Source organism: Xenopus laevis, chromosome 3S, assembly GCF_017654675.1.
Source record: "Xenopus laevis strain J_2021 chromosome 3S, Xenopus_laevis_v10.1, whole genome shotgun sequence".
In the NCBI taxonomy this organism is placed as follows: Eukaryota; Metazoa; Chordata; class Amphibia; order Anura; family Pipidae; genus Xenopus; species Xenopus laevis.
In genome coordinates, this window is record NC_054376.1 from 53,782,025 (window position 1) to 53,796,679 (window position 14,655).

The following is a 14,655-nucleotide window of genomic DNA, read 5'->3' on the forward strand; positions in this document are numbered from 1 at the left end:
ATAAGTGGCAACCATTTTCAATCTATTATATTATATATATATATATATATATATATATCTATATATATCTATATATATCTATATATATATATATATATATATATATAGATAGATGCAAATAGGAGCACTCACGGTTGTGTTGAAAAAAGAATGTCTTTTATTGGAGTGTTACAAACTACCCCACATCAACGCGTTTCGGTTCTCTCTGAACCGTCGTCAGGATATCCTGACGACGGTTCAGAGAGAACCGAAACGCGTTGATGTGGAGTAGTTTGTAACACTCCAATAAAAGACATTCTTTTTTCAACACAACCGTGATTGCTCCTATTTGCATCTATTTAATTCTCCTTTGAGGAGCACCCGGGAATCGATTGACTGAGGGTGAGTGCCGGTGAAGCATCATTTTATATATATATATATATATATATATATATATATCTATCTATATATCTATCTATATATCTATATCTATATATATATATATATATATATATATATATATATATATATATATATATATATATATATAAACACACACACACACACACACCTGTATGGGACCTGTTATCCGTTATGTTTTTGTGGAGTTCCCCTTTAGGATGGAGGCTATGGGAGATGGCAATGCTGTAATTTGAAGCTATATATATATATATATATATATATATATATATATATATATATATATATATATATATATATATATATATAAACACACACACACACACACACACCTGTATGGGACCTGTTATCCGTTATGTTTTTGTGGAGTTCCCCTTTAGGATGGAGGCTATGGGAGATGGCAATGCTGTAATTTGAAGCTATATATATATATATATATATATATATATATATATATATATATATATATATATATAGTCATATTGTTGAACCGGCACTCACCATTAATTAGTCATATCCCGGGTGCTTCTTCAAGAAAAAGCATATAGAATAGTTAAGAGCACTCACGGGTATTGTGACAAAAAGCTTTTATTGGAGTATTACAATCGACCCCACATCAACGCGTTTCGGTTTTCTCTGAACCGTTGTCCGACGACGGTTCAGAGAGAACCGAAACGCATTCTATATATATATAGGATGAGCAACATTTGTTGTAAGTGTGTATTACCATGACTCCTAGGCCTTTAAGGGCTGCCCAATAGCTCTCCACTAATAGTGTTAAATAGCAGATGTGGCTACATGTGTCTGATATTTTGCTCCAAAATCTTGTATTCAGTTGCATCAGAATGAAAGTGATACTGCTACACAACTTATTTACATTTTCTTAAGCTTAGTGAATTCATCATTTATTCAATTTAATTTTAACACCCAAACCTGTAAACACCTAGGATCTTGAGTGCTTCATTTTACAAGTGAGTCTCAACCCATAGGTCTCTACTTTTGAAATATTTACTTGCATTGATATTCAACATCCTAGAAAGTCACTTTGTAGTAAAAGTAACAACCACAGTGTGATGGCTACTCACCCTGGTGGTCTAGTGGGCCGGCGGGGACACCCGACGCGCTCTAGTGGGGACACCTGACACCTTCCAATGCGCTTGTTTCCTAGTGCGCGCCGCACTAGTTTTATAGGCGCGGTCGTAGTGGCATAATGACGATATAAAAGGGATTTTCTGTGTGTAATTCTTTGCCCGTTATAGGTTTTCTCCTAGTGAGTTCCTGGTGCTTCTGTGCTTTTTAGCTTCTGTTTCCTGATATCTGATTACCTGTTGTGACCCCTGCCTGTTCTAAGAATATCCTGACTTCTGGAATCCTGACCCTGCCTGGTAACCGACTCTTCTCTATCCGTATGCCCTCTGATTGATCTCCTGGTTTGACCCTTGCCTGTCTGACTCCGCTTGTACTCTGCCTGCCTCGACTTAGCCTGATTGACTACGCCTTTTGTCTACGCCTTGAACTGCGACCTTCTGCCCAGAAGACTTTGCTTTACCGTCATGCCCCTTTGCTTGTCCAGAACCCTTCACTTGGCACCACTCTTAATAAGACCTGGCGGCATCCGATTAGCCGAGGGCTCCTCCCGAGGTGAAAGGCGGCTGTTAAAGGCGGAAGCAAGAGCCGAGAACAGGGTGCTTAGCATTGGTTCTGGATTTAGGGTGCCGACTGTGACACACAGGACAAGGATGCCTTCGGTAAATACTTACTCTAAATAATACTTCCTCATTCCATTTAGGATTCAGAGTCTGGAAAATAAGAAAGAATATGTGATATGCATATAGACAAAAAGTTTTTCTATTGTAGTTAACCTATTTAAAGTGAAGGTCAAATATAAGTTGCTGTATATAAGTTGCCAGTATACATGAAAAAGATGATAGTGCTTAGACTTATTCCAGACAAGGGCTGATCTCACCTATGAAAAACAAAGGCTGAGAATAAGCTCCTACACTGCCAAAATCTTAAAATGAAATATTGTACTGCATACTGCTTGTATGGATGTGGCAGCTGGCACACTGAAGAATAACAACATTCTGGAGAAGCACTGTTCCTATAGTAACCTGTATTCAAAACTAACATTATTAATACTGCATTCACAGCAGGGAAAATAAGTATTGAACACGGCAATGTTTCTCTTGGGTAACAACCCAAGTAACTGTTAACATTGTACATTTAGAAAAGAAAAATATTCCCAGTATAAGGCTACTGGGTTTATAATCTCACCAGTATAAATGTGGGGCCTGGGTGCACATGCACCCTACAGCTCAAGGTGGAGGTATTCGACCAAACAGGAAATGGCAGACACTAACAGATCCCACAGAGAGGCTTGTAAAAGAACTGGGCCAACTTTATTTCAGGCCAAAAGTAAATTAATACATAGCCTAGGCCTAGCTTAGACTATGTATTAATATATTTTTGACCTGAAAGAAAGTTCCCAGCTCTTTTACAAGCCTGTCTGTGTGTTCTGTGAGTGCCTGCTATTTCCTGTTCAGTAACCCAAGTAATCCACACAAAGAACTCAAATAAGTCCATAAGTTATGTGTAGTAAAAGTGGAAGACAAAGGGAATAAGCATTGAACACGCTTACTAACATGTATTTAATACTTTGTAGAAAAGCCTTTGTTATTAACGACAGCTTCAAGACCAGGGCTGGAACTAGGGGTAGGCAAAAGAGGCACCTGCCTAGGGCGCAATGAAAGGGGGGCACTGGGCAGGAACCTGTCTTCTGCCTACCACTAGTCAATGTTCCCTGCACTCCCCTGCCTTCCTCCCCAACCCTCTATTGCACTACCCTGCCTTCCTCGCCTCCGTTGCTCTCCCCTGCCTCCCTCCCTTCCATAAATCTCCCCTGCCTCCCTCCACTCCATCGAACTCCCCTCTGTCACTCTCCCCTGCCTACAGCACATGCGTGCACACAGTCGTGGTTGGGGTTGTCCGCGTGCACAGGGGGGAGCACAGTGGCCAGCCGGGTTGCCTAGGGCATCTAGTCTGCTTGGCCCAGGGGCGGGCTGTTTAAGTCACCTACTGAATGGAGAAACTACTTGCATAATGCTCACTGGAACATTCAAAAGCTTAGAAATAAGTAGGTAACCAATGCCATCAATATGTTAATATTGACTAAATCTCCCCAAATCTGCCCTAAGTCTCTTATTTACAATGTAATGATGTATTTGTAAAAAGATAAGTAGTTAATTCACGTCTTATCTCTTTACAAATAAAGAAATTGTTAGGTTAACTTAATAGTGACTAAAGTATGGTAAGGACAATGGCACACCAAGTGATTTGTTGCCTTTGGGGAAAATGGTCTCTACACAGACAACACAACACCTGAAAATAACTTGCCTTTTCCCTAAATATAAATGACTGCAGGTATGTCACTCAAATAGCATTATCACATAAAAATACATTTCACTTTACAATTTGAGTGACATAGCTGTAGTGATTTACAATGTATTTCTATATTAGATAAAAGATAAGTTAATAAGTCTTGTGTTTTTTTCAAATACATAAAATTGTAAATTAGGTTGGCTAATATTCTCCTGCTCCTTCCTTTACTTTCACATCTTCTAGTATCTTTTGAACTTCCTCCTGAGTCAACCAGTCATTCATGATGAAATTATTAGAATTGCCAAGAAGAAGGGCATGTGCTTAGTTCACCATAACTGTACATTATTTTGCAAATTTCATAAAATATTTTAATAATTCAAAAATCCATTTTGTTGGTTACTCAGTTGTGTATACAGTCGAAAAATACATCTCTGCTTTTTCTCTGTTCTCGTCAACAAATTTCATTAACACTGGCAACCGATATCTGTTTCTTATAGAAGATAAAAAGCATTTGTATTTTATTTTAGAAAAATGTATAAAAAAGTATTTCTAATTAAACGCTAACATTTTATAGCATATTAGTACATATTCAAATTAAAGATAAAAGGTATTGTAGATTGCACGCTCTTTTGGGCAGGGCCCTTTTCACCTCTTCTATCATGTATATACAGTTATATGAAAAAGTTTGGGAACCCCACTCAGCCTGCATAATAATTTACTCCACTTTCAACAAAAAAGATAACAGTGGTATGTCTATTATTTCCCAGGAACTGGGATGTTTTCTGAACAAAGATTTTTAGTGAAGCAGTATTCAGTTGTATGAAATTAAATCAAATGTGAAAAAACTGGCAGTGCAGAAATGTGGGTACCCTTGTAATTTTGCATGTAACTTCTCAATACTGATTACTGGCAACACCAAATTGGTTGGATTAGCTCGTTAAGCGTTAAACTTCATAAGCAGGTGTGCCCAATCATTAGAAAAGGTATTTAAGGTAACCAATTGCAAGCTGTGCTTTTGTTTGACTTTCCTCTGAAGAGTGACAGCATGGGATCCTTAAAGCAACTCTCAAAAGTCTGAAAACAAAGATTGTTCAGTATCATTGTTTAGTGGAAGGCTACAAAAAGCTATCTCAGAGGTTTAAACTGTCAGTTTAAACTGTAAGGAATGTAATCCGGAAATGGTAGGCCACAGGCACAGTTGCTGTAAAACCCAGGTCTGGCAGGCCAAGAAAAATACAGGAGCGGCATGTGCGGTGGATTGTGAGAATGGTTACAGACAAAACAAAAATAACCACCAAAGACCTACAAGAATATCTTGCTGCAGATGGTGTATCTGTACATTGTTGTACAATTCAGTGCAATTTGCTTAAAGAACATTTGTATGGCAGGGTGATGAGAAAGAAGCCCTTTCTGTACTCACTGCACAAACAGAGTCGCTTGTTTTTTTCAGAGTCATTTAAACAAGCCACAGTCATTTTGGAACAAAGTTCTTTGTTATTTGGTCATAAAAAGCACTTTGCATGGCAGAAGAAGAACACTACATTCTACATTTGGTGGAGGTTCCATCATGCTTTGGGGCTGTGGGGCTAGTTAAGGGACTGGGGCCCTTGTTAAAGTCAAGGGTGGATGAATTCAACCCAATATTAACAAATTCTTCAGGATAATGTTCAAGCATCAGTCACAAAGTAAAAGTTATGCAGGGGTTGGATATTCCAACAAGACAATGACCCTATACACACTTCGAAATCTGCAAAAGCATTTATGCAGAGAGAGAAGCACAACATTCTGGAATGGCCGTCACAGTCCCCCGACTTGAATATCATCGAAAATCTATGGGTTGATTTGAAGCAGGCTGTCCATGCTCAGCAGTCATTAAATTAAACTGAACTGGAGAGATTTTGTACGGACGAATGGTTAACAATACCGCCATCCAGAATCCAGACACTTATCAAAGGCTATAGGAAGCGTCTAGAAGCTGTTACATTTGCAAAAGGAGACTCAACTAAGTTTTGATGTAATAGCTCTGTTGAGGTGCCCAAATTTATGCACCTTTCTAATTTTGCTATGATGCATATTGCGTATTTTCCGTTAATCCAATAAACCTTATGTCACTGCTGAAATACTACTGCTTCCATAAGGCATGTTATATATTAAAAAGAAGTTGCTACTTTGAAAGCTCAGCCAATGATAAACAAAACTCCAAAGAAGAGAGGTTCCCAAACTTTTTCATATGACTGTATGTAAATATAAATTTATTGTAGAAGGCTGCTGAATATTTTGGTGCTTTATAAATACATAATAATATAGTGCTGTTACCTTTCTAACAGTTTTCGTTTGAGCAGTTGATAGTATCCCATTTGCTGGGTCATACACAGTCAGTTTCACATAGGGATCACTGGAAAAAATATCTTATCATTAGTATTTATAGTTAAATTGCAATACCCCTTTATATTCCCCTTTATACTTAATACATCCTTTTGCTTTTAGCTTTTATAGAACAGTGGACAACTTCTTACCATAGCTGCCAAAATTCCTAAATTCTCTAAAGTACAATTATTTTTATCAACATCTACACAAGGTTGACCGAGTAGGACTGGGGCATATATCAGCTTTATATTGGATTAAATTAGAAGAAAGATAACTACAAGAATAGCAATGCGTCTCTCAGTCAGTTATCAGCCTCTGGAAAGTTCTTGGGATATATCTTGTAATGTGTTGTTTCTTAAGCCCAGCATTACACACTAAGGGGCCGATTCACTAACTTCGAGTGAAGGATTCGAATGAAAAAATTCGAATTTCGAAGTATTTTTTGGGTACTTCGACCATCGAATTGGTTAAATTCGTTCGAATTCGAACGAAATCGAACGATTCGAAGTAAAAATCGTTCGACTATTCGACCATTCGATAGTCGAAGTACTTTCCCTTTAAAAAAAACTTCGAGTGGAAATCACCCTACCTTTCCATAACTAAAGTCTTGGACAAGATTGAGTTCATCCATTTAAATGAACGTTTGAGATACCAAATGGATGGCCAACTGGAGAAATTCACTGAGATCTGGGACACTTGGATTCTTCATAGGGAGTCGTTTCTTTCCCTTTGAGTTAAAATGGGGCAATGGGCAGAGTTTACTCTACTTAAGTGTGTGCTTAGTTGGTGTTTGAGGCATATGGCATTAACTTGCTCTATAGATACCGATTGTGACATGTATAATGGTATTTTTTGGATAGCCAGTGGATCCTTTCTCTCCTTCTTTTGTATTTTTTTATTTTTTTTTTTTCTCTTTTGTTTTATATATACCTTTTCCCCTGTTCTGCAATATTTTGTACTATGCATTCCTGTGTTGTGCAATGTGCTATTTTTCTATACAGTCCTTCGGGAAAAGTGAAATTTGATTTCAATAAAAAGAAAGTTGACTAAAAAAAACTTCGACCCCCTACTTCGGCAGATAAAACCTACCGAAGTCAATGTTAGCCTATGGGGAAGGTCCCCATAGGCTTGCTAACCTTTTTTTGATCGAAGGATTTTCCTTCGATCGTTGGATTAAAATCGTTCGAATCGTTCGATTCGAAGGATTTAATCGGTCGATCGAACGAAAAATCCTTCGATCGATCGATCGCAGGATTAGCGCTAAATCCTTCGACTTCGATATTCGAAGTCGAAGGATTTCAATTCGAGGGTCGAATTTCGAAGTATTTTTAACTTCGAAATTCGACCCTTAGTGAATCTGCCCCCAAGCTTGAGCCCTGCAACTGACTTCTCAGTGCACGCCCAACAGCATGAAGTCTGTTTGAATCTTGGGAATGTTTATTTCATGGAAGTGTTACTCATACAAATAAAATAAAAATAATAATTTTCATCTCTTACCTTGCCCCTAAAATGTCTTTCTTAGCCAGTCCAATGCCAGCTATAACTTTCACACGTAAAATGCGTGCACCTTCCTGTAAATATTAAATAATAAAAATAAATAATTTAAAACAAAGTGCAAAAAAAAAAGCTTTACCCTTCAATAGAACTAAACAGGCTCTTTCTAGCAACAGCAGTTAAGCATAAAAAGCACTTTCTCATTTTATGTGCAATGGATTTGTTTACCTTGTTCAATAAAACTTTGTGTTACCGCACACCTCCTTCCACTTATTCTGCGTAGTGGTGCTGGTCCACCGTTGACCTTGACAGGTCACCTTACTGCTTTGTAGTTTCGAAAAACGGTCCGCACACACCAATATTGCAGTCGGGGATTGTGCCCCTTTTATTAATGCCACCAACAATAAATATTCAACGTTTCGGGGGGACACAGCCTCCCTTCTTCAGGATTTGTTTACCTTGTTACATTTCATTGCACAGTGATGATATATATTGCCACATCATTAACTACGGTATGCAAACATAAGGTAACCTTGTTAAAATATTCAGTCTAAAATATTTCAAAGCAATATGAACCAATAACTTACAAATCATTTTATTGCAACACCATTATGTCACTTTAAACTCTTGATAAACAGGATTTTATAGCTCCAATAGATATATGAACCTATACTGTATTTAGTCACAGACCTATCCTGGGTTTACACAATAACAAGGGTCACATTTTTCCAAGCCCTGTTACCCTAAAGGTGATGGCAGATAAGGAAATTTGTCACCGTGGTTAAATCTGTGATACCACGGGCATGTGATCTGATGACTGCAACTTACTTTATTTCTTTTGGGAAAGCACATTCAGGAGACTTGGTGCTAGCAGTAGAACAGATTTAACCATGGATGAGAAATGTTAGAACTACAGTATATAAATGCAGAAAATGTTAGAACTATATGAATACATCCCTCAACGTTGATTACCTTCTCTTCATACCAGGCAGTAACCAATTAGTGACTTGAGGGGAGGCCACATGGGTCATATCTGTTGCTTTTGAATCTGAGCTGCATGCTAAGGATCAATTGCAAACTCACTGAACAGTTATGTCCCACTTGGGCCCCTTTCAAGTTGCTGACATCTGGTCACTATAGCCTTTATATATTACATTTTTGGCTAACTTAATATGTTGGAAACATTTTTTATTTTGCACATACTATCTATTTAACCAGTTTTTATTTTTACACTGAACTGTTCCTTTGAATATTGCTAGTATTAATAAACACCAGCTTACATATTATATTTGATAGAGCCCCCTGTAATTGGTACACAATACCACACTCATATGCCTCTACAAAACTTTAAAACGACCAAATCCAAACACTGTATTATATATCATATCCTCCTCTCTAGGTTCCAAATCCTTATGATTCACAGAATACAATGCCAGTATTAATCCACAGTATAGGATGGCTTTGTTTCAACACAGAACTATTACGTAAACTGACAATAAGTGACTCATGGTATTTTGTTTGTGTGTAAATATATATATTAAGCACACATGGCAGTCAGTGCTATAAATAAATATACACATTTTCAGAAATTACGTGGCCTCACCTGGTGGTTTACATGAGGACAACTGCTTTGGTCCAGAATTCATGGTCTTTTTGAATTATTACTTCATATTTATCTACACACAAGCCCTCTCAATGCCCATGGCACACAGCACATCCATGTTGCACAGAGCATCCTCTAAATCTCATGGTACAGAGCACTTATCTCCAATGCCCCTGCTGAATCTTGCACAGACCCCTAGTGACTGACCTACACTGCAGAAGTCCCCAAGTTCCTTCACAAATCAAACTCCCACCTATGATCATGCTATGCTGCACAGCCCTTGTATAACAAAGCAATAAATTGCATTTTAGCACATGTTTATTTTTTAAACAAGTCCAACATAAAAAAAATTCTTAATTTGAATTGATACTTCTACAAATGCATAAATAAACATTGGACCACTTTTACCAACTTTGTACCTTTATTTATTTGCACAATGCAGTCATTTTTCACAGACTTTTGTCATCACTACAACCACACTACGTTCTTATAATTTTATGTCTACAATAAGAACAAGCTATAGGATCAAGCATTGCACCCCTTGGTAGTAGTAGAATATAAGCAATTATTGATGTTAAACGTACAATCCTCCCAGTTTTAACATGAGTTCATTCAGTTATGTAAAAATGGTACATAAACCTGTACAGGTATGGGATCCATTATCTGGAAACCCGTTATCCAGAAAACTCTGAATTTATGGAAATGTTGTCTCCCATAGACTCCATTATAATCGAAAAATCCAAATAATTTGCTTTTTCTCTGTAATAATAAAACAGTACATTGTACTTGATCCAAACTAAGATTTAATTAATACTTATTGGAAGCAAAACCAGGGTATTGGGTTTATTTAAAGGGGTTGTTCAGCTTCAAACAACTAGTTGTTTTCAGATAGATCACAAGAAATAATGACTTTTTCCAATGACTTTCTATTTTTCTGTGTCACTGGTTTTCTAATATTGAAGTGTAAAGTGTAATTTTTCACCTTCTACAGCAGCTCTGGAAGGGGGGGTCGCCAACCCTGTAAACTGTTCTAAATTGATACATTTAGTTGATACATTTAGTTGATACATTTTTATCTTTGTACCTGCTTAGCATAATCTCTGGGTTTCATTAAAGGCAGCTGTTAGAACTGATACAATAGTTGCTAACACTCTGAACAACTGAAAAAGCGCATGGAAGGTGAACAACCCCTTTAATGTTTGCAGGATTTTCTAGTAGACAAGGTATGAAGATCCAAATTACAGAAAGATCCGTTATCCATAAAACCCCAGGTCCTGAGCATTCTGGATAACAGGTTCCATACCTGTACTTCCAAAAATATCCTTAATCTATTGTGAAATGATGGATTCTGAGACTGTGTGTGCTTTCCAAGAATCTGTGCATAAGCTCTATGGAAAGCAGACAGACCAAGACCAAGACCAACATTTGACTTTTTAGTGCTTTTATAGTTTTTCAAAGAAACAGTTACACCAAAAAATGAAAGTGTTTTCAAATAATAAAAATATAATGTACTGTTACCCTGCACTGGTACAACTGGTTTGTTTGCTTCAGAAAGACTACCATAGTTTATATAAACAAGTTGCTGTGTAGCCATATGGACAGCCATTCAAAGTTGAAAAGGGAGAAAAGGCACAGGATACACAGCTGATAACATATAAGCTCTGTAGTATACAATGGGATTCTTCAGAACTTATCTGTTATCGACTGTGTATCCTGTGCTTTAATGGCTGCCCCCGTGGCTACACAGCAGCTTGTTTATATAAACTATAGCAGAGTTTCTGAAGCAAACACAACAGTTTTACCTGTGCAGGGCAACACTACATTATATTGTCATTCTGTCATGTATGGTATCCCAAAACTCAGAACAAACCCCTAGGTATGGGTCTCGGCTCTCGCTTCTGCCTCTAAATACCGCCTTTTGCTTCGGGAGGAGCCCTCCGCTACTAGGATGCCACCAGGTCTTAAAGTGAGAGGACCAAGGGGGAGGCAAGGGAACTGTAACATATACAGGATGGATGAAGAACAGAGAGTGCAGATGTGGAACAGGTAGAGACAGTACTAATCAGGAGCATAGTCAGGATAAGTCAGGAGTTTTGTATTTTGCTTTTTCGTTGTTTTTACATTCTGCAAATCTCTAATTTTAGAGTAATTTGTAAAAGTCACTAATTTTTTGAGAAAAAAAAATTGATTTGAGGGAAAAAAAATAAAATAAAAAGGCCTCTAAGGGCTCTTACTCACTGGCGTTCTGACCTGCGCTCCCCTAAGTTCCGTTTTTTGGCGTTCAGCCGCACGGGAGCGCAGGAATAGACGCATGTCATTATTTCAAATGGGGCTGTACTCACTCAGGCGCGTGTAGGCGCCGAACGCAGGTTGAGACGCAACATGCTGAATTTTTCCTGCGTTCGGCGCCTACACGCGCCTGAGTGAGTACAGCCCCATTTGAAATAATGACATGCGTCTATTCCTGCGCTCCCCTGCGGCTGAACGCCAAAAAACGGAACGCAGGGGAGCACAGGTCAGAACGCCAGTGAGTAAGAGCCCTTAAAGTCCCAGGATTCACCAGTTCACAATGGAAAAGTTATTGAGTGGATGCATTACACTGTGAGCCTAAGTGGGATTTGGATATGAAAGTATGTCCAAAATGAAGGTATTTTTTCCTTTAAAGAATGAAAGCCAAATAAAGAGAAAAGGCCCATCCACTACACTCCATTGGCCCCCTCCCAATGCCCTACCTTCGTTCCATTGCCTTGGCATTGCTCCTGCCTAATCAAGTGTAAGTCCATGATCATGCCACAGCCAACGTAACAGATTATGTGAAAGGAGAAGGAAAGTTGTCTTGCACTTGGGGTGCCAAATGTTAGGCACCCCAAGTGATTGTATTTACTTACCTGAAACCCCAGGCCGGTGCTCCTATCCGCAGAAAACTGCACCGCCCTGAGGTTACTCCAGTGAGCACCATGGAGCGTTCCTCTTCTGTCTTCTTTCTTCGCGCAGTTGAGCATGCACAGTAGAGCGAATAGCCAAACTTTAACTAAAAAGTCGGCTATTTCATTCTACTGCGGATGTGTCTGCCCTGGGAAATTTGAAGACAAAAGAAGCCTGAAGAGAATTGCTCCGTGGTGCTCGCTGGAATAACCCCTGGACTGTGCAGTTTTCTGCTGATAGGAGCACCGGCCCGCGGGTTTAAGGTAAGTCAATACATTTACTTGGGGGTGCCTTAAGTGCAAGACGACTTTTCTTTTCTTTAACATTTCCCGTTGTTTAGTGTATATTTTCAGCATTGTGCTCAAAGATAAAGTTTAGGCCCATTATCTGAAACTCCCCAGATCCCTCCTGTATAGAAATGTTTGACAGTCTCGTTGTTTTATTGATTACAATGAAAAAGAGACAGAATGCTGCCTTGGCTTTACTGAGCGATACATTTAAAATACAGCATGGGGGGTTCCCTTGTTTATTCAGCAAAAATTTGTTGGTATAATGTCACAAGGGACAGAGAGTTTCATTTCCTGGTGTCTATTGCCCAACTGATGAGGCAGATCCAGTGGTACTGAGCTTCCCAGCATGCCCCTGAATGCAGAGGTACTGAGCTTCCCAGAATCCCCCCGAATGCAGAGGTACTGAGCTTCCCAGCATGCCCCTGAATGCAGAGGTACTGAGCTTCCCAGCATGCCCCTGGGGAGCCCACCCAATCCCTGGCAATGGCAGCAATACTTCCGAGAGCTCTAGGGCATCTCTACAGTCAGAGGTATGCGCAGTAGTTTTTGCAAAGTGAACTACAACTCCCCACGCGAGTAACAACATGTCCACACTGTGTGTTTCCTAAAGTTGCCTCAGTTGGTAAATATGTTTTATTGTCATAGCGAATGGGATGGTTTGGCAACTCAGACCCTCCCTTACATTATACACGGGCAACAGGCCGCCCCTAGTCCCACTAAAACCCACGGAACCCTAGAAAAGTGTCACGGTACCTCTTCTGCCTGGATACCAAGGACCTCCATGGATGACGCCATCATGGGACCTAAATCATCCGTGAAACTAGAAGCGCAGTCCCACTTCAGTCAACTCCGGTCCCGACTGGGCTCAAACACTGTCACTGTGCGCGCTCCCGGGCCCCAAACACGCCCGCACAGAGCGGCGAGTGCGCGCAGGGACTTACGTCACTCATTGATGGTAGTGGTGTGGGCAGTGTGGAAGGGAGAGGGTATGGAGGAGGCATATGGTAACTGTCTGGAGTCCACTTCCCGTTCAATCCATGACTTTCTATGGACAGCAGGATTTTTTTTTTTAAAGGGGAAGAAAGACTCGCCCGCCCCAGCACATGGAGCTATTGGGAGACACTCTTTAGAATAGGCGCCTTTAAAGGGGACTGTCACAGGAACACGTATTTTACAAAACGCATCCGTTAACAGCGCTCCTCCAGCATTGGAAATCAGTTTTTTCAAGAGTAGTCATTTTTTTTTATATTTTATTTTGAAATCTGACTTGGGGCTATACATCTTTTCATTTACCCGGGTGTCCTCAGCCATGTGACTTGTGCTCTGATAAACTTCAATCACTCTATACTGCTGTACTGCAAGTTGGAGAGCTTTCAACCCTCTACCTTACCTACCTGCAGCCCATCAGCAGAGGCTGCAGAGCTAACCAGATAACAGTTCCCTTCACCTGCATTGACAAAAGTGTCCCATCCCCTAGTGGTAGATATGAGAACATTACGCCATAGTAAAAATTCAAGTCTGGCGAATCCAAGTTGAACCTCCTCCAGTTACACTGTAAGGGAAGAGACACATGGTCAGTTTCGGGAGATGCCACCCAGGGAGATTAGTCGCCTAATCTCCACGCACTGCCTTCCTGCATTCTAGCCGGCACTCGTGCTTCATTTTCCGAAGTCGCCAGAAGTTTCCTTGTGAACACTAAAAACCTATTGGTGGTCAGGGTCCCCCCTACAAGTTAAAAAAAAAAACAATTGGTGGCCAAAGGGTCCACATAAAAGTTAAAATAAACTTCACTGGTGGCCATGGCCCCCCTACAAGTGAAAAAAACCCATTGGTGGTCCGGGTCCCCCTACAAGTTAAGAAAATACTATTGGTGGTCAGGGGCCCTATAGAAAATTTTAAAAAAACATTGGTGGCCAGCCCCCCCCCCCTTTACAAGTTAAATTTTGGTGGCCAGGGTTTAATTAAAAAATAGATTTATTTTTAAAATTTTGGTGGCCAGGGTTTAACTAAAAAAAAAAAAAACTGGTGTTCAGTGGACTTTACCTTAGGTCCTTCTTCCATGTCCCTGGCCATGGCAGCTGTTTGGTTTCCTTCGACTACTTCCAGCGTCTTTTCACAGCTTTGACTCTGTTCGCAGATTCAGGTTTTCGGGACATCGGTAGATCCCTCTTAAAGGGCCCAGCTAATCCAAATGTGCAG

The 14,655-nt window shown here is 39.7% G+C and overlaps 1 protein-coding gene across 1 annotated transcript in view; it reads right to left on the minus strand.

The window, feature by feature from the left end:
* Positions 1-14,150, minus strand: part of nedd4.S (NEDD4 E3 ubiquitin protein ligase S homeolog) — an 83,168-nt gene extending 69,018 nt beyond the window's left edge. Inside the window, exons 1-4 of the mRNA XM_018255458.2 lie at positions 13,210-14,150; positions 7,642-7,715; positions 6,094-6,172; positions 2,160-2,198 (exon numbers count right to left, since the gene is read on the minus strand). Coding sequence (XP_018110947.1) covers positions 2,160-2,198; positions 6,094-6,172; positions 7,642-7,715; positions 13,210-13,254 — 237 coding nt within the window. The 5' untranslated portion in view covers positions 13,255-14,150. The remainder of the gene's footprint in view (positions 1-2,159; positions 2,199-6,093; positions 6,173-7,641; positions 7,716-13,209) is intronic.
* Between the last annotated feature and the right edge of the window lie 505 nt (positions 14,151-14,655).